The sequence below is a fragment of the Nansenia antarctica genome, assembly GCF_963989245.1.
Source record: "Nansenia antarctica genome assembly, chromosome: 6".
NCBI lineage: Eukaryota > Metazoa > Chordata > Actinopteri > Argentiniformes > Microstomatidae > Nansenia > Nansenia antarctica.
Window position 1 is genome coordinate 48,141,375 of NC_137676.1, and position 20,929 is coordinate 48,162,303.

Below are 20,929 nucleotides of genomic sequence, written 5' to 3' on the forward strand. Positions count from 1 at the left end.
TATGAATTATGACTCTTGCACTTTGATGTTGGTTTGCACTGTCTTGTCCTGTCTTGCACCTGTCCTGCTGTAAACCGTGCTCCATGGTACCAAACCAAATTCCTAACATGTTTACATGTCATGGCAATAAAGTATTCTGATTCTGATTCTGAGATATCTTATCAGTCAGGCACGTATGGCTACACACACTCATGCCCACTCCAAGTCAAAATAGGTGGCCCAGTGGTCTGTTGATTTGTAGTTCTGTGCAAGAACTATGAAAGCGGCTCATTTACCTAAGAATATAGGATGCTTGTTGAAAATGTGCATCTTTCTTCAACAGAGAGTGGCTCTGTATGCTGATGTCAATGGAAGACAGTTCCCTGTGACCAGAGGCCAGGATGTTGGAAAATATCAGGCATGTAGGACCATTGTGTTACATGGATGCCTTCTCATGTGCCATTGTTAATGAGCATTTTTTAAATGTTCTTAATGTGCCATTTTTTCGTTATCTAGGTGTCTTGGAGTGTTCCCCACAAAGAGGCCAGCTCAGGAACATACAAGGTCAAATTCTTTGATGAAGAGTCTTACAGCTCCCTGCGCAAGGTAGGCACATATTGTACATGTGTTATTTTCTGTTTGGCCATGAGTAAAAATGTGGGTCAATCAATTTGAGAAATGTGTGTGTGTGTGTGTGTGTGTGTGTGTGTGTGTGTGTGTGTGTGTGTGTGTGTGTGTGTGTGTGTGTGTGTTCAGGCCCAGAGGAACAATGAGGATGTCGCCTCCATCCAGCCTCTCTTCTCCGTCAATGTGGATCACAGGGTGAGGCATAATTTGAGAAAAATGTATCACCACTTTATCAATGCATCTACTCTCGTCAATTCTTCTCTTGTACATCTCTCCCTTGAGCAGTTCACATAATGGCTGACTCATAACCTGCACGTTGGGATACCGCACTTCATTGATGTACTTATTCATATTACCAATGTGTATGACCCTGATGTTCTTGTGACTTGATTAATATACATTATACATATCTGATATAAACATCTAGTGAAATCAGAATTGCTTTTATTACATCAATGTATGGATACAAAGAGTATACTTATTGGGTTAAAGTTAAATTAGACATTGGCATTGTAGCATAAATACAAAATCAATAATAGAATAAGCAGGATATAAACAACAAAATCAATAATAGAATAAGCAGGATAGTGCTGTCCATTCTCATCTATGAGTCTTCCCTGACTGGTGGTGCGGTGTGTGTTTGTCTCTGTAGGGTGCATGGAACGGCCCATGGGTGTCTACCGAAGTGCTGGCTGCCCTCATTGGCATCCTGGTCTATTACCTGGCCTTCAGTGCGAAGAGTACCATCCAGGCATAAAGGGACCCGACATCACATATTTTTCACTCGTTTATAATAAAAAAAAAGCTCAGTAATTATACGTCCAAAACCGGGTCCTGAAAGCGCTATACTGTTTCGACCAGCGCTGACTGACTGGATTTGGCTTCCAAGTGACCACACACCATCTGTCCATGCTCTTTCATGTGAATGACCCTTGTATTGTGTGATATCTGTACAGAAGATAATCTTACACCTTCGGGGGACTGGTATGAGTCTAAAGGCTTTCTGGACTTACAGTTGCGATATGTTGTCTACAGATAACTGTTACACTGGCTGGCTGAATATTATTGTATTGGTAAATTGTATTTGGTCGAATGAATAAATGGTTTGTTTTTCTCCCAGTGTGTTTTGTGTGTGGTACATGTGACTGTTGCAGTGGCAGACTGGCTGCTTCATAAATTCCTATTTTGGCAGACAGAAGGATTTATAGTCTTTTATTTGTTACGTTCCATTTAACAAATGTTCTTTTTAGGGCGATTTATTAACTGAGTAAATACAAAGCAATAAACTAGTAAATGATTTGGGAGCAGCCATCTAGGATCACAGTAAGCCAGCAAGTCGCTAGTGGAGGTAGAACCCTGATAGCTACAGTACAGTAGATGTATTGTAGCAGGGATTGACATTAGTAGTTGTATGCAACTATGTATGTATGCAACATCTAGGGCCGGTTTCACAGACAAGGCTTAAGCCTAGTCCTGGACTAAATCACACTTTCAGTGTAAAATCTCCAGTGAAGATGCTTTTTAGTCCAGGATTAGGCTTAAGCCTTGTCTGTGAAACTGGCCCCTAATGTCTTAATACTATGCAATATTCTCAATGCATGTAGCTATGGAGGCCAATTCTGAGAAACGGGTCTTTGACCTACCTAGATCTTATCTTTTCTGACCATAATTTACTACCCTATCATTTGTTTGTATGGTGTCATGTGGTAAACAAAATCATAAACTACAACACTAGCCCCTCCTGTGTCAGTTAACATGCCACATGCATGACTATAAAGAGGTTCGGAACCCTCAATGGAAATAGGGGTTATTTTTGTCTTAGGGGGAAGGCTCGAGGGATGGAATAACTGTCACTCTGTGGCATGCCTTGATAGTGGAGGAGAGCATGTTCTGCATTTCAAGACTGCAGTGCGCTTGTTGGTGATTGGCTGTCAAGATATCTCTCACCGTGTACTGTAAAGCTTGCCTGCCTATCTTGGTACAGTAGTACAATAGTTAGGCCTGTACCTCAGTCAGGTTAGTGTGGAAGTGTACTACCATTGGTCTCATTGAAACATTTTGATTAGCAATTTGCAGTACTCCCTATTGGACACTTAGTGGCAGCTATGTGCTACTGGTTCAGAAGTTGCAAAATATATACAACAAAAGTCAATATGGTTTAAATGATGCTGTCATTTCATACAGGGCACCCTCAAAAACGAGATGATGATGATGAAGAAGAAGAACATTAATATTTTTTTATGATGGTGTCAGCTTATTATGAAAATGGTCATGAGACAAAACAAAATGAGACATTCTAATTTTGTATCACTCACTGTGATGTAATAATGCACAATTCTAGAACATGGTTACCACATGTAAGGGGAATGAAGGTTCACATTCATTGCTCAGAAGAATAGTTGCAGTGTGCCACCTCTTGCCCAAAAAGTGGATATTAAAGATATTCAACACAAGAATGAATGAACTGGAAGAGGGGTCCACCTCTACATTTCAGAGATGCAACATGGAGAGAAAAATGAGTTCCATGGCCTGTACAATATTTAATGAGCTACGACTGGAAGGAAAATTCTGTGACGTGGTGATTAAAGTCAATGGCATCGAATTCAACGCACACAAGAATATCCTTTGCGGCTGCAGTCCATATTTCCGGTGAGTGTCTTAACTTGGGGGGGTAGCCATGAATTCACTTGGCATGGATCCAAAGGATAATCAGAAGAAAATAGCCAGATCCTACAAGAGCTTACACATTGTTCTTTGTGGCAGCAATGATACATTCTATAAAAGATACAACTATTGATTCATAATATTTGTGTACCCCTCTTTATATTGTCATATAATTGCAGAGGGTGTTTATTATATTGCTGTACTATATTGAAAAGAGTATTGAGAAACTTTGGTACAGTATATGGATGAGTCCTGACCATCATATCCCTCCTCTCTAAACCCTGACCCACAGAGCTCTCTTCACAAGTGGCTGGAACAACTTAGAAAAGCGGGTGTACGACATTCCTGGTGTGTCACCGGACATGATGCGTCTCATTATTGAGTATGCCTACACACGCTATGTGCCTGTCACTGACGAGAATGCGCAGCAGCTTCTGGTGGCTGCAGACCAGTTCTCTGTCATGGGCGTTGTGCGAGCCTGCAGTGACTACCTAGAGGCCCAGCTGTGCCCGGAGAACTGCATTGGGATCTGTACGTTTGCAGACTTCTACTCCTGCCATGAGCTCAGGCGCATGTCCTCTCTCTTCATCCTGCATCACTTTAAGGAGATGGTGCGTAGCTCCGAGGAGTTCCTGGACCTCTCACCGTGGCAGTTTCGTGACATCATTGAGAAGGACGACCTGAACGTGAAGCAGGAAGATGTAGTGTTTGAAGCCATCCTGCGCTGGATTGGCCATTCTCCTCAAGACCGCAAAGCCCAGATCTCGGTGCTGTTGCCTAAGGTGACTGAGAGTCGGACAACACACGTAACACGTAAATGTTTGATGCATTTCATGAAGGTGCATCGGCTGCCGACTGCATTCTGTGTCCATATCTGTCTGTGTCTGTTTCCTTAGGTACGCATGGCCTTGATGACAGCGGACTACTTCATAGACAATGTGAAGAATAATCCACTGGTGAGAGCCAATGAAGACTGCAGGCCCATCATCAGCAACGCCATGGAGGCCATGTATGACCTGAACATGAATGGGCCCTCCAGCTCTGACTTCGGCAACCCTCTGACCCGCCCTCGCCTGCCCTATGCCATCTTACTGGCCATCGGTGGTTGGAGTGGTGGCAGCCCCACCAATGGCATTGAGGCGTATGATGCACGGGCTGACCGATGGGTCAATGTGACTCGAGAGGAGGAGAGCGCACGGGCCTACCACGGTGCTGCCTACCTCAATGGCTTTGTGTACTGCGTGGGAGGCTTTGACAGCATTGACTACTTCAACAGTGTGTGCAAGTTCAACCCAGTCACACACACTTGGCACCAAGTGGCACCCATGCACTCACGGCGCTGCTACGTCAGTGTGGCTGTGCTGGGTGGCTGCATCTACGCCATGGGCGGCTCTGATGGCTATGTGCGACTCAACACTGCTGAGCGCTATGAGCCTGAGACCAACCAGTGGACACTCATCTCACCCATGCATGAGCAGAGAAGTGATGCCAGTGCCACCACACTTTTTGGAAAGGTAAGTGGAACAGAGGAATAGGTAATACTAACTGTACCTGGAACACAACTTGATAACTATTGTACAATGAATCTATTAAAAAGCCAGGATGGATGAATTTACGAGTTGCCTTAATTCTAGGTATACATATGTGGTGGTTTCGATGGGAATGAGTACCTGTTCACAGCAGAGTGCTTCAACCCTGAGACCAACCAATGGACTCTGATCGCCCCCATGACAAGCCGACGCAGTGGGGTGGGGGTCATCGCCTATGGGGAGCAGGTCTATGCGGTGAGACCTACATAAAAATACACAATAAATCTATGCTCAAGTTCTGATATACTGTTATTGACCCACATTTCTCCTATCCTCTCTTAGGTGGGCGGCTTTGATGGAGCCAACCGTCTGCGAAGCGCAGAGTGCTACAATCCCCAGACCAACACCTGGCGCGCAGTTCCCACCATGTTCAACCCACGGAGCAACTTTGGCATCGAGGTGGTGGATGATCTTCTGTTTGTGGTGGGCGGCTTCAATGGCTTCACCACCACCTTCAATGCGGAGTTCTACAATGAGAAGACAGATGAGTGGTATGACGCCCATGACATGGGCATCTTCCGCAGTGCCGTTAGCTGCTGTGTGGTGCACGGACTGCCCAATGTGCTCGAGTATGCTGCCCCGCGAGATACCCTGCAGAACCCCCGGGAGGAGCTCAAACTGTCCACCTCCAATAGCAGCATCCTTACTGTCTGACACCATATCTACCCACCATTACCCCCCATCCCTACATGACCCAGTCCTGCCCACTGTAGTCCACCTGGGCAGAGACAGAAACTATCCAAATAAATCCTTCAAGTGCCCATGGAAATCACATAACATTTCTGTCTTTCTTATTGCTTCTATCAGGCCGGGTGGTACAATTATTTTTCTACAATGAACGTATAAGGGAGACTTTAATTGAATGCTAGTTTGCAATCATGTCTTAACTTTGCTGGGCAAGCCCATGCCCATTAATGTCCATCAATACGTGTATCTCTGACGTGACCCTTATGAATGAACATTATTGCTGCTTACTGTACATACCCTTCCACTCTCCACCAGCACTATATAGGTGTTCATATTTGCTGATTATCAATGGAAACATGACTGTTTAATAAGTAGGCCTATTTTGTGCCACTCACCTTTTGTACTTTATGTCTGCCACATTAAATGCCGTTCTAGCAGTGCCAGGCCTAGGCGTATCCATGGATTTACACAGTAAGCACTTCTATTTCTGTAAATGTCTGCTGCAAGTCAGTGCCTGATTTACAGTCATCATACCATTGTATCATTGAAACCTCTCTGGAACTGCAACTTCACATGACTTTTCAAGAGATAAATGGAAACTTTGTGTTCTATGTAGAGGTAAGGTGATATACACTTGCCTATATCCTACACAATGTACAAAGTACACGTGAGGTTTCTCATATGACAGCTTTTCTTTAGCTGTGTCAACACAATAGTTAAGAAACACTCTCTTCTGGAGCAGCCACCTCTTATGTCAGTTCTATGGCTATTCTCTTTCACCATAGCATGGGTACAATAGCAATATCACTCGTTCCCAAATAATACCGCAGTGTGTGAGAGTTTGGGCACTCCCTCTCGTAGCTAATCACCAACCAAGTTCTGTGTGGGAAGGGGAATGAGTGGATGAATGGATATAAATGGAATGAACAAATAAACTGGGACAAAGCCACTGAGCCTACAGTACTGACAGGCTTTTGTTCCTACTTTTTCTCTAAATTGACCCCTCCACTACTTGCCTGGCCTTTGGAGAGACAGCACCTACTATATTAATCTTAGAAGTGTCTACCTATATCAGTACACCACTTCAACATTGTAGCAAGGGTTCAGATATTGCAGAGCAGAAATAATCACATGCAGTATCTCACATTATTATACTTTTCTTTGTTCAATTCATCAATCTGCTTATCAGAATAGAGGTGTTAATCAATTCAGTTGTTTGAATTAATGAAAAAATACATCTGAAAAATATTGTGATTAAGTTGTGTGATTAAGATATCTTGGATGTGGATGAGATGGAGAAAAAAAAACACAGCACATGAGTATCAATATCACTTGACTTGTGCTCAGTCTGGTAGGAGCATTTATGCTGTAGGCTGTGAGGCAGAGAAAACATGCTCAGACAGAAGTGTAAAACACAGACTCTGGGGGCCAGACACCATGGGGATTAGTACGACTCACCAGAGTGGAAACAGGCGTCACGGAAATGACTCTCACATGAAGTAACAGCAGTTTGATACTACAGTAGTCTTCGTTTAGGTTCTACAGTTTTTTTTACATGTTTTGTTGTGGTTGAATAGCCATCTTGTCCAACAGTTGTAAGCTGCCTGTAAACTCTGAGAGAACAGTCTGGAAGTCGACTGAGTCTTTTGTCCTTTTTTTTTTTTTACTCCTGAATCCCCTCTAATGTTGTGGTTCTTCCTCTATCTCAAATACAGTATGAATGGAAAGACACACGCGTTTTACAATCTACACTTTTAACATTGTTATGCTCTTGTATTGTATTTTGTGGATGATATGTTGGTTATAAGCCATATATAAACTGAGTATACATTTCAAATGTGTCCTAGAAATGGACATTACAGCTTTTGAACTTGAACTTTGAAGTGATGTTATGTCTATTTTTTCCATTGTCTGCATTTTTATTGTATGAAAAAACAACCATTTACCTTCACTAACCTCTCCATATTTTCTTCTCTTCTTGTTCAATATTTGGGTATCATTTTAATCCCCTTTTCTACTGTGGTCTATTACCTGACAAGAACTAACCTTATAAGGGGAAAGACATGTTTTCTCTCTTCTTTGAAAACATCTACAGTATCTCCTCTTGCCTACCGAATAACTGGAGGATAACTGTTTCTCTCCATCGCACACCCCTTAGTCAGATGTTATGAGACAGAATTGTGCAATTAAGCACACCTTGTGAGTTCAGACATAGTCCATACTGTATTTCAGTCTAACTGAGTTGAGCTGTATTTCAGTCTGACTGAGCTGAGATTTTGCACAGAGCTTAAAGAACTTAAGAAAGGCACCCATAAAAATGTAATAATAATAATAATGTTTTAACCATGTTAGACAAATTACAGGATCTTGTAGCCATGACAACAAAAGGTGTGATTCAGTGATAAACTCTAATCATGCCAACAACAAAAATAACCTCCAGCAATAGTACACATACTTACACTTATTAATAAAAGTAAAGTAAGAAGAAAGGTATTATTGGAGCATTTTGGGGGGATTTTTATTTCCAGCTCCTATAAAATAATGTGACCATATTTGGAGCATGACTATACTGTAACTATAGAGGTAAATATAGGTCCCTGCAAATGCCTTTGATGTGAGTAAATTTCCTGGTAAGAAACAAACTCCCAAAATAATCTTCACAGCTGTTCTGACATACAGCCCCTTTCGTTAGTCTCACTGAATAAAAATATCATCAAGCCAACTAAAGAAGTGAAAGGAAGAAGCAAGACCTTCATATTTTGGAAAAGAAATGAATGGATTGTCCAGTCTGTTTTCCTCTGCTCTGCTCTTAACACAGGGTTGTAAAGTCTCATACTAAGCTCTAATGTGTGAAGGCTAGAGTTGTGTAAGTCAGAGCTCAGAGCTAGAGAGGTCAGAGTTCAGTATCTTGGAAAGAGCTTAATGTAGCCATCCCAGTTCCAGTCATCTCCTCAACTCATATCTAGTATGGCTTTACTCATGCTGGAGTTGAGCAACACAGACAGATTTCTCAGTGCTGTGTTGTAGCTGTAATCTGATTTATGCTGCTGTTGGTTAAGGGGCTCCTTCATTCCTTCATTCCTGGGAAGCACTAGCACAGTCCTTGGTTGACCCTAATTGATTTTAATGGGGAAGTCACCTATTATCCAGGCCCTCTCTGTGCAGTCCCAAGGTAGGCCATTTATTTCTCTAATACTCTGTCACAAGGAACATCATGGCAGGCGAAATCCCTATCCACTATAATAAGGAAGTGGCCTTGACTAAAGAAACATCAGCCGAGGTTAAACCTAGATGCCAGAGTCCTCTGAATGTGTACTGGGTTACAAATGTGCGCTGGACAGCTCTCTGACAGCATAAGAGATGATAACAGCCATTGGTTTTTTATTAACTGCATTTGTTCACTGTGTCATCCACCTCTGAAAACACAAGGAACCAGACATGAGGAAATTACCCGGAATTATGTTGTCATGCTTGCCTTTATATTTATTTTATGTTTGTGTTATCACATCCTCTTTGTGTATCTATTATTTAGTTGTTATGGTGTTTTTTTGGCTCATGAATATGAGTGAAAAGAATGAAGAGTTTGATCTATTTCTCACAGAGAGAGCTCCTCTTGTGACCATGCTCAAATCTACCTCCTGATTATAATCATTCAACCATGACCACGATTCCTGGTCTTATCAAGGGAAAGCCTTGTTGTAGCAATCTTAATTGAACAGGTTAAAATCAGAGGCTACAGAGACTATTTTTATCTCTTCATATGACATTATATGAGAGAGCATCTAAGAGCCTCTCTGTGTAATGAAAGATAACCCATAATGAATATTGACCACTAAAACCTTGCAAAAGATATATAAGCCATGACCCTCAACCAACCTTCTGTGTCACTGCTGTACATACTGGATTGGTACATGAAGAATAATGCATGTTCATTTTACTTCTCCTTGCAGAGTTACTTACTGTACCTCCATTTTTTTTTACAAATCACACCAGTCAAAGTATCTTGAATTGATTTGAAATGTTGCTATATATATTTAATTTCATTTTATATACATACACATAAAGATACAACATGTAGGTACACTCACCGAACACTTTATTAGGAACACTATACTAATACTGGGTAGGACCTCCCTTTGCTCTCAAAACAACCTCAATTCTGGCATTGATTCCACAAGATGTTGGACATGATTGCAATTCCTGCAGACTTTTCAGGTGCACTTTCAAGCTGTGAATCTCCCGTACTACCACATCCCAAAGGTGTTCTATTGGATTCAGATCCAGTGACTGGGAAGGCCACTGAAGAACATTTAACTCATTGTTCATGAAACCAGTTTGATACAACTTTTGCTTTGTGACATGGTGCATTATCATGCTGGAAGAAGCCGTTAGAAGATACATTGATGGTACATTGAAGGGTTGCATATGTGACACGGTCTGGTCTTTTTTTCTTCTTCTTTTTTTTCATATTAGTGTGTTGAATTACAAGTGGGGCAAAAAAGTATTTAGTCAGCCACCAATTGTGCAGGTTCTCCCACTTAAAAAGATGAGAGAGGCCTGTAATTTTCATCATAGGTACACTTCAACTATGAGAGACAGAGTGGGGGGAAAGAATCCAGGAAATCACATTGTCTGATTTTTTATGAATTAATTGGTAAATTCCTCTGTAAAATAAGTATTTGGTCACCTACAAACAAGCAAGATTTCTGGCTCTCACAGACCTGTAACTTCTTCTTTAAGAGGCTCCTCTGTCCTCCACTTGTTACCTGTATTAATGGCACCTGTTTGAACTCGTTATCAGCATAAAAGACACCTGTCCACAACCTCAAACAGTCACACTCCAAACTCCACTATGGCCAAGACCAAAGAGCTGTCAAAGGACACCAGAAACACAATTGTAGACCTGCACCAGGCTGGGAAGACTGAATCTGCAATAGGTAAGCAGCTTGGTGTGAAGAAATCAACTGTGGGAGCAATTCTTAGAAAATGGAAGACATATAAGACCACTGATAATCTCCCTCGATCTGGGGCTCCACGCAAGATCTCACCCTGTGGGGTCAAAATGATCACAAGAACGGTGAGCAAAAATCCCAGAACCACACAGGGGGGCCTAGTGAATGACCTGCAGAGAGCTGGGACCAAAGTAACAAAGGCTACCATCAGTAACACACTACGCCGCCAGGGACTCAAATCCTGCAGTGCCAGACGTGTCCCCCTGCTTAAGCCAGTACATGTCCAGGCCCGTCTGAAGTTTGCTAGAGAGCATTTGGATGATCCAGAAGAGGATTGGGAGAATGTCATATGGTCAGATGAAACCAAAATATAACTTTTTGGTAAAAACTCAACTCGTCGTGTTTGGAGGAGAAAGAATGCTGAGTTGCATCCAAAGAACACCATACCTACTGTGAAGCATGGGGGTGGAAACATCATGCTTTGGGGCTGTTTTTCTGCAACGGGACCAGGACGACTGATCCGTGTAAAGGAAAGAATGAATGGGGCCATGTATCGTGATATTTTGAGTGAAAACCTCCTTCCATCAGCAAGGGCATTGAAGATGAAACGTGGCTGGGTCTTTCAGCATGACAATGATCACAAACACACCGACCGGGCAACGAAGGAGTGGCTTCGTAAGAAGCATTTCAAGGTCCTGGAGTGGCCTAGCCAGTCTCCAGATCTCAACCCCATAGAACATCTTTGGAGGGAGTTGAAAGTCTGTGTTGCCCAGCGACAGCCCCAAAACATCACTGCTCTAGAGGAGATCAGCATGGAGGAATGGGCCAAAATACCAGCAACAGTGTGTGAAAACCTTGTGAAGACTTACAGAAAACGTTTGACCTCTGTCATTGCCAACAAAGGGTATATAACAAAGTATTGAGATGAACTTTTGTTATTGACCAAATACTTATTTTCCACCATAATTTGCAAATAAATTCTTTAAAAATCAGACAATGTGATTTTCTGGATTTTTTTTTCTAATTTTGTCTCTCATAGTTGAAGTGTACCTATGATGAAAATTACAGGCCTCTCTCATCTTTTTAAGTGGGAGAACTTGCACAATTGGTGGCTGACTAAATACTTTTTTGCCCCACTGTAAGTGTTGAATTAAGTGTTGAATAGCCCACTTAATATAACAAACAGTTTTAGGATCACTAAATACTTAATTTGTGAATTGGATTCACTGTATTGTCTCCCGTCCTGTTTGGTAAGCTACTGGGTTAGTGATACATGGCTTGTAAACAAACTTCCGTTTTAGGATATGTTCAAAAACAATCTAATTATGTGTAGTTATGTGTTTTTAGCATGTTGATGTTCTATCAACATGTTGTGATGTGCTAAACATGCAGTTAGATTCAGTTCAGAGCGATGTTCGTACCAATGCAATGGTAGCAAACACGTCTGTTTTGATTCAAAGCAATTTTCTCTGGTATTTGGTTTGAAGTGTACTAACATTCAAATAAGCATATATCCTTCAACTATTTTCAGATTTCAATGTATGATACATCATTTGAAATCTTACAATCTGCACCTTCATAATCTGTCAATTGAAAAATGACCTTCCCTCCCTGACTTTTTCACCAGACCCTGTCACATATGGTCAGCAACAATATTCTAATTGGTATTAAAGGGCTCAAAGTGTGCCAAGAAAACATTCCCCATGCCATTACACCACCTGAATGAATGTGAAGGTGTACAGGAGTTCCTAATAAAGTGTTCGGTGAGTGTAACTGGTATAGTAATGATCTTAAAAAACATTGTAACAGATTGTTGACATATAGTAAGTCTGTCATGCAGTTGAAGGGCCTATGCAGTATGTTTCAAACAGAGGAATGAAAATATAACAAAATACATATTTCCATTGCTCGTTTAGACAGAATAAATTAAATATATTATAACAAAAATGGCTCAAGGTGTGACATAATATTAATCTGATCCCTGCTCTGGTGATAGTTTTGTCTAAGAATAACCTGGCTTGATGACATCATAGGCGGCCTAAAAAGAGAGGGAGGCCCCTCTACAGTAGGCTGAAGCTAACAATAGAGGCACTTGGTTTGGCTGTGAGCGATTCATTCTGATCCTGATATCAACTTCATCCAAGTTTTTTTGCCATTATACAATTGATATTTTGCATTCTATATACAACTTGCATACACATCCTAAATACAGTATTCTGTGAGTAGCATCCTAAAAATCTGTATTGTTATGACCTGAAATGCAAATATCACTGTACATGTTTTCTAATAGATAGCATAAAACTTTGGTTTATACATTTAGCTGGAGCCTTACAATTGTATGATATATATATATATTATACATTCAACATTATCGTACACACAGTCTCTATTACTAATGGTCAGTCTGTTTCATACATTCAATAAATATATTCTACAATGTCTAATGATTTACATGGAATGCATTGGTGTTGCAATTGTGATATTCATTTGTTAAGTCCTTGTTGCAACATCCACATTACTTAACTTTCTTTTCGCCTTTATTCATTGCGTTTCTGCATGTGAGTACATCTACAACCATAAATTCCCAGTTGTGAGATGTGTCATGACCTCATTCTTTTTCATGTCACCAAGTAGTTTGTTGTGAACTTCAAAGTGTCTTCTCCCCATTATTTGAGGTATGACTATAATTTCCTCTTGTTTATGAATTATGCATTCATGAGTTTCAGGCAGGAGGGTGGCGGTGAACTGAAATACTGTAGCCGTATGAAATGTAATCACATAATTGTGTTCCAGCTTATTTTCTAAATGTGGACTGTTAAAGGAATTCATCTTTATTTCTCTCTCTCTCTCTCTCTTTCTCTCTCTCTCCCTTTGCTGAACATGCGCGTTCCCTTGTGATTTGTGTGTTTATCTAGAGTTATTCAGAATCCGCTCCAGGTCGCATCCCCCCGTGGTGCGCTGCAACGTTGGAGTTGTTTCTCCCCAGCCCTCACAGGTCACCATTGTTCTTGGAAACTAGATTCCTCTCCTGAGTGAATATGAATTCCACCTCAGGCATCCATTTCGAATCCATTTGGTTTGATTTTCTAAAGTTTACCCAGAATATTAGCTTTCACTCCCCTATCCACGCAGGATGGCTCCCACTGTTGCAACATGCATGTCATCCCCTGTCTGTTCTGATTCCAAGCCCCGGTCCTGTACTCTCTCCCACTCTGAGCCCATTGTTTTGTTTTCTCAGAGCACAGAGTACAGTGAGTCTGTGCACTGCTTTGTACATTAGGCATGCTGTCATGGCCCATTCCTCTTACATGAGGTGAACTGATTTGTAGCCGTCAAAGGAATTGAATCGTTTCTGTTCTGTTTAGGCCAGACAACGCTGTAGAGTAGCTTTGAGTGTATCGATGTACAGTATCTTTTCTCACTCCATGGTGATTCACATTCATATAAGTGCATGAATATCTTTTGATATGTCTTGGTTTTCGGTGTCTTTGTTCCATTTCTACTGTACCACGTGGCAGATCCTGTTGGTGACACCGATATTCCATTGTGTAGTATCTTCACTCACATTCCTGACAAAGTCCTCAGTGAAAGGGTGAAGGGACAGGTGATGTTTCATAAGGGTTCCAGCACAATACAGCTTTCCCGGAAATGTCTGCTGGAGGTCAGTGTGGGCTGACTGCTCAGGTGTGTGTGTGTGTGTGTGTGTGTGTGTGTGTGTGTGTGTGTGTGTGTGTGTGTGTGTGTGTGTGTGTGTGTGTGTGTGTGTGTGCGTGCGCGGGTGCGTGAGTGCACTCATGTGTGCGCATGTGTTTGTAGTATGTGTTTGTATGTGCTTGTGTGCTTGTGTGCTTGCAGCGTGTGTATGTGTGTGTGTGTGTGTGTATGTATATTTGTGTGTGTCAGTACAGATTGTCCTTGGTGGTTGAGGTGTGTGTGGTGGTGGAATCGTCGGGTAGTGAGCCCCTACGGGAAGGTCGTGATCTGCAGCGCAGCAGGGCTTGCAGCTCTCTGGACACACTGCTAGAGAAGGCTGTGTAGATCCAGGGGTTTGTGCACGAATTTAGACTGGCCAGAAGCATCAGGATGGTGAAGGCCACACCTGCAGAGGACACACACGCACACAGACACATCAGTCAGACTACAGGGGACATTACGAGAGCCAGCACGGCAGCATCAGTAATGTGAACTGCAGCAGAGGAGTGTGATGGCTGAAGAGTGTGAAGGGCAGATAAATGGAGTAGTTGAGGTCATACTTCTGCTACTTTTTGGTAACAGAGGGGAAATTAATACGACAGTATTCCAAATGAAAATAAACTGTTTACGATCTTAAGTTTAGTTTTTATTTCCCTCTAGAACAATGACATATGATGTGATTTCCTTCTGAGACAAAAACCTTTCCTTTTGGCAATTTTGTTATTTTATGTAATAAGTAGGACACGCATTGACCTCACTATAGCCAAACCAGGAAGACAGAGAGAAACTAAGATTGACTGTAGACTACACATCTGATAATCATCAGATCAAGTCTTACAGTGTGTGTGTGTGTGTGTGTGTGTGTGTGTGTGTGTGTGTGTGTGTGTGTGTGTGTGTGTGTGTGTGTCTGTGTGTCTGTGTGTCTGTGTGTCTGTGTGTGTGTGTGTGTGTGTGTGTGTGTGAGCTATTGGCAGGCAGAGAGTATTGCTGTTGAAATGTCAACATCTGGCCAGGGTGCGAAAGCAGCAGGGGATACAATCAAGTTATTTATTGGCACTGACGGAGGTTTTGTGCTTCAGATGTACAGAAAAACCCAGCAAAGTTGTAAGGCCACTCCACGGAGGAGTAACTGCCAGAAAAGCTCTGACATCAATAACATCTTTCCAACTGCTTATAATACTGAGAAGTGCTATCCAGAGGTGATAAATGGTTTTGGAAAAAAGCTAAGCAAATTTCATTTTAGACGTCACTGACCATACATCATACAAGCATTGTTACACTTAGAACACAGATCAACACTTAAGGCCAATGCACACGACGTGCGATTTTGTCGCACGACAACATTCGATTCTCAATTCTTTGAATTATTTCAATTGGTGTGAATGGAGAATCGAATGTTGTCGTGCGACAAAATCGCATCGCGCGCCGTGTGCATTGTCTCATTCAAAACAATGGAATCAAATTCGGCGGTGCGACAAAATCGCCGCCGTGTGCATTGCCCTTTAGAATTAGATATCATCAGGTATAATTACAGCAACAGGTATAATTACAGTGTCTTCGGAAAGTATTCAGACCCCTTCACTTTTTCAATATAAAATTGATTAAATTAAAATAATTGGCCATGAATCCACACACAATACCTCCAGAATGACCATGAAAAGTGAAAACCCGTCTTTAGAAATGTCAGTAAATGTATTCAAAATGAAATACAGAAATACCTCATGTACATACGTTTTAAAACTGTTTGCTATGATACTCTTAAAATTTGCTAAAATGCTATGTAATTCAGTTCATGTAATTTTGGAATTGATATCTCTTTTTTTCGGGTCTCTGATTTGCATATTAATCAATTACACACACATTTTACATTTAACATTTAGAATTGAGTCTATAACACAACAAAATGTGGAAAAAATTAGGGGGTCTGAATACTTTCTGAAGGCACTTTATATAATACTCTGACGCAATACTGAAAAACAGACAAAAGCTGGACAGGCCAAACAGTGGAGGTCTAAGATGTGGAGGTACAAAAATGCAGATGCTACCGATGGCCTTAATATGGGGGTGGGGTGTATAGTGGAGGTCTAACCTTGGTCAGGAGGGTTGGGGTCCCAGGCTGCCCACAGCTGGACGATGAAGAAGGGAGACCAGCAGATGGTGTAAACAAGCACGATGACCAGAGTCATCCTCACCGTTTTGGACATGGCCTTGGAGATGCTGGGAGGGGGCGGGGCCAGGGGAGGAGGGGGAGGGTACTCCAGGGAGGGGCGGGGGGAGGCAGAGGGGGGCAGCTCATAGGAGGCATAAGACTGGCAGTAGCAGCAGGCATTGTCGGGTCCAGGTCCATGTGAGCAGTCACAAGGAGGATCGGCCACAGCTGTGCTGGAGCCCTTCCTGTCGCCGAGGCTGAGGCCATCGGGAATGGAGGGTAGGTTGTCGGGGCTGTTGAATGGCTGTTGTTGTGCTGTGCGCTCGTTGTGACAGCTGTTGTACTGTGAGGCGGTGGGTGGCGGGTACTCATAGCAGTCTGGGCTCCCTCCGCATTGACTGGAGGAGAGGGGGGGGCAGTGAGAGCTAGAGGGGTTGTTGTTCATGGTCTTTAAAAGTTGTCCTCTTCCCTTGTCTCTACTGCCACCTCCTCCCCCTCTCCCCCTCTCCCTTGCTCTCTGGTCATCCTCTTTTTTGACACTATGGAAGCGGAAAATGACAGTACTCTTCTTGAGCTCCGCTGACACCACTCTCTCCGACTTCAGGTAGATGTTGTTGTGAATTTCTCGGAAGATTCTTATCTAAACATAGAGAGGAGTTTGAATGAATCAGGTTAAAATAGACACTGAAGTCAGTATCGTACAAAAGTATGATAAAGAGGTCAGTCACTTGATTAGAAATACAAGTGCAAAATCCCCAATTTCTGGCATAGTTCTGAATAGATGTCTGAGGTTCCCAGGGTCCCCAGGGGGAGCAGAGTTTTAAACCAGTGTACACAGCATGGTCCGCCGAGTGTTGCGTTAATTAGAGGAAATAGCTGGACCCTGGAAATATCTTTCCCTAAATAGAGCAGCTCTGACTAAAGGGAGGCAGCCCAGAATGTTTATCCTCCACGGGATGCTACACAACACCAGCACATGATAGTAACCCCCCCCCCCCCCTGCAGTTTATTGAAGAATGCCTGCCAAATACAGCTATATCAAAACCAAGCACTTTATTCATGCCACTTTAATTTAAAGGTCCTCTGTAGCCTGCCTCCCATCATTGCATTGGTGTATGGTCACTCTGTATTGTTCTACCTGACAGACAGTGATGATCATTGCAGGCAGTACAAACACTGCCACCGTCATCCAGGTCACGTACGCCTTGAGTCCCCACGGCTCGGCAAAGTGCCCCCAGCACTCAAACTCTCCAGGAGACACTTCCGACCTGGAGAAGATGAACACCTGACTCCCCGGAGAAGGGAAGGGGGTCACAACAAAACAAACATAACCATCCATTTCCATCACCAGGCAAACCTTCTGTCTCAACCTTCCCTCCACCTCATGGTTATAACAAATCTACTACAAAAGGAGCATCTGTTTTTTTTTACTGTAGAATCAGGGAATGAATGACCCACTGAGTGTTCATTTTCTGAGTCAGCATGTACAATAGTCTGTTTGTCTGTCTGTCTGTCTGTCTGCCTGTCAGTTTGTCCCTAGTACTGTACCTGTGGTATACTGAGCAGCAGGGCCAGGGCCCAGGCCACCATGACAGGGGTGTTACAGCGGGACATGGTGCCTCCGCGGTAGGCCTGCAGCGGGCAGCAGATGGCCTGATGGCGGTCCACTGTCATGGCTACTATCATGTAGGAGGAGGCGAACATGCCCACGATTTGCAGGTACTTGATGGAACGGCAGAGCACGTCTGGCCCCTGGAACCTCTCTGTGATGTCCCACACCAGCTGAGGAAGCACCTGAGAGATGGACACATGACAATATGTGACAGCAGCTGGTGAAAGCGGGAACAAGTCGGCAACCGACCAAATGTTTGTTGGTGTCATTGATTTTCACACAACAACATTTATTTACATTTTTACTGAATAAAAGTCGGAACATTTTGATTGGTTGCCGACTTGTTCCTGATTTCACCAGCTGCTGTTACATATAAACACAGTTCCACCCTCTTTGGCTCAACACAACACACACTATAGCAAATGTATAGCATTGTTTGCTTTTGAAAACTGCACCCACCATTACAATATAGCTGGGCGAGTGAATGTTTACAGTATTCATCATTTAGGACGGCGCCAAACACAATCCACAGCGGTAGTAGAGGATTAGATGCAGCATTCTTGACTCATTCATATTGTTGCTCTCAAAGTCCTAAGTAAACAAGTCACGGACCGACTGGTCACCAGGTTAGCATGTTTAATCTGCCATCTCACCACAGTTTCCATACATCATCATCATTACATAAGGCCAGAGCTCACTGATGTTGATTCCATTAATACCAATGTGTTGCCATAGCAACCCAGGTGCTCACCTGGAAGAAGGCCACCACCAGGTCAGCCACACACAGATTGACCATGAAAAGGTGCATTGGTGCATTTTGCTTCCTCCTCCTCAGCAGCACCCACAGCACAAAGCCATTCCCCAGTGTCGTGAGAGCCAGCACAAGGCCCAGCACTCCGATCTCAGCCCGGGCCAGGCTCAGGTCACGCACTCTAGGCTGGGGCAGCGTGTGAGGAGGGACGGCCGAGGCGTTCTCTGGGATGATCCAGAAATAGGACCCCCCTCCATGAGAACTGTTGAGGGAGGCGAAGTCTGAGAAGAGGGGGGAGGAAGTGAGGTTGGTCCTTCCTGTGGCCGCCAGAGAAGAGGAGTAGGCTAGTCCATCCCAACCCGTTTCCCCGGAGATGGTCTCCATGCCTGGAAGACAAACAGCATCTTCTATCAAAACATCATAAAAACATAAAGTCTGGTGTGTTTAGTGAGTGGAGTGCACCCCAAAAGGCCACTGCAGAAATGATACCCTCTCTTGTTCACAAGCTTGGCTATTTGTTTGCAATAAAATAAACATGCAGCTAAGATTTTATAACAAGCCACTAGGTTGTTTGTTTTCATATACTATTGTTTAATGAATGGTCTTCAATTGCCCTCCAATTTGTTGGTCAGACATGTTCACTTACAATCTCTTTTTCTCTGCCTTCCCTCCTTCCCTCCCTTCCTTCCTTATGCCTTGTGTAACTGCTCAGACATGTTGCCCTTTATGTCTGACTTCAAAGGTTCAATATAGGAGGGGGAAACATTGTGATATTGTACAAGCAACTACATGCTTCAAATTAGAAAAGATAAAGAGAGAGAGAGCACAAAATGACAAGGGATACCTTTTGGCAAATCTGTAAGAGGCTTTGTTTCATTAGGATCATGAGAAATATAATAATATCGAATAATTATATTTTATGAAGGTTAGGCCAATTATTCAATGTTTTGTCCATAGTGTTGTTCCATTATCAACCAAAATGGTTTTATTATATTATACAAATATGAGATGTATTGTATGTGATTATGGTAAATGTCAGCTGCTTGTTCCTTGTTATTGCTACAGTGTTTTCAGTGAAGTCTCTCATTTTTATGTAAGAGCTCTACAATGGATTGGTTGGTCTGTCCGTGTACAGTAACTCTCTCCTTCTCTTTGACGTAAGTCCTACCCAGTTTGTTTTCTTTCTCCTACTTTCCCGGGGTTGATTTGACAGCTTCTCCCTCTATCCCATCACTCTACTTCATCTTTGCTCTCATAATCTCTCTCTCATCCCTTGCTTACCCCATATATTCGTCTTCTCCCTCTCTCCACAAAGTGTGCATTCTTTTCTCTGCTCGAATCACACTCTCTTTATCCCAATATAATGAAGTTTATTTCCCCCCCATTATAAACAAATAGCACAAAAGTAAATACAATTGATATGAATGAAACGGACAATTTGAGAAACAGAGTCGTGGGATAGGGAGCAGTCTTGACCAAATAAACAGAGGGAGAGAGAGAAAGGAAGGGAAGGAGGGAGGAGTGGGAAGAGGCTGGAGGGAGAGTGACAAGGGAAGGATAGAAGCATGCAGGGCAGCTGGGAAAAACCACCCAGAATAGGTGAAAGAAAAATAGCGGAGGTGTGGAGAGATGGTTGATAAGACAGAGAAGGAAGGAAGGGAAATGTGGTCTTGATTATTCTGGTGAAAATAAATAAAATAATATTTTGAGTGTTAATGGTACTTTCCCAATCTCCCAAAATAGGGGGAAAAGTATTACTGGATGTGACTACTGTAACAAATAATTACATTGTTGCACTCACTTGTCCAGAAGGACTTAACAGCCAATTATCTGCTTGTAAAATGTACTTGCTGCTTGCAAGTAAGTATGATATAACAGCACAACATATTCTGACATGTTACATACCGGCTTTTGCCAGAGGAATGTATCTAGATGAATGCATCACAACCCAACCCAGCTGCATGTGCCTCTATTCAGCGTGAAGGTCAAGGATGATCCAGAGAAAGAACCGGAGCAGAACCCTATTTCTCTCTCTCTCAATCTCTCTCTCTCTCTCAATCTCTCTCTCTCTCTCTCTCTCTACACTCTGAACCCCGCCATGGTGGTTACCAAACCTTTGGAAACCAAAACATTGCCATAGATGGTGAGATGTTTCATACGTTCAAAGCATCATCCCACATTTGCACCAGTTTAATGCACTTTCTGAAAGTAAAGCTGTAGCCCTGA

General features: G+C 42.7%; 3 protein-coding genes across 3 annotated transcripts in view; 2 read left to right on the plus strand and 1 right to left on the minus strand.

Moving 5' to 3' along the window:
- Positions 1–1,720, plus strand: part of ssr4 (signal sequence receptor, delta) — a 2,664-nt gene extending 944 nt beyond the window's left edge. The window contains exons 3-6 of the mRNA XM_080534002.1: positions 323–397; positions 496–585; positions 736–801; positions 1,259–1,720. Of these exons, the coding sequence (XP_080390128.1) occupies positions 323–397; positions 496–585; positions 736–801; positions 1,259–1,363 (336 nt within the window). The 3' untranslated portion in view covers positions 1,364–1,720. The remainder of the gene's footprint in view (positions 1–322; positions 398–495; positions 586–735; positions 802–1,258) is intronic.
- A 1,389-nt stretch (positions 1,721–3,109) lies between these two features.
- LOC308160639 (kelch-like protein 10) lies at positions 3,110–5,513 on the plus strand (the record flags this gene model as incomplete). The annotated part of the gene is made up of 5 exons (XM_080534583.1): positions 3,110–3,255; positions 3,563–4,052; positions 4,167–4,784; positions 4,905–5,054; positions 5,142–5,513. The coding sequence occupies 5 exons, from the start codon at positions 3,110–3,112 to the stop codon at positions 5,511–5,513; spliced, it is 1,776 nt and encodes a 591-aa protein (XP_080390709.1).
- An 8,884-nt stretch (positions 5,514–14,397) lies between these two features.
- On the minus strand, positions 14,398–19,087 carry avpr2aa (arginine vasopressin receptor 2a, duplicate a; the record flags this gene model as incomplete). The annotated part of the gene is made up of 5 exons (XM_080534584.1): positions 14,398–14,597; positions 16,281–16,980; positions 17,479–17,625; positions 17,889–18,134; positions 18,704–19,087. The coding sequence occupies 5 exons, from the start codon at positions 19,085–19,087 to the stop codon at positions 14,398–14,400; spliced, it is 1,677 nt and encodes a 558-aa protein (XP_080390710.1).
- Positions 19,088–20,929: the final 1,842 nt, after the last annotated feature.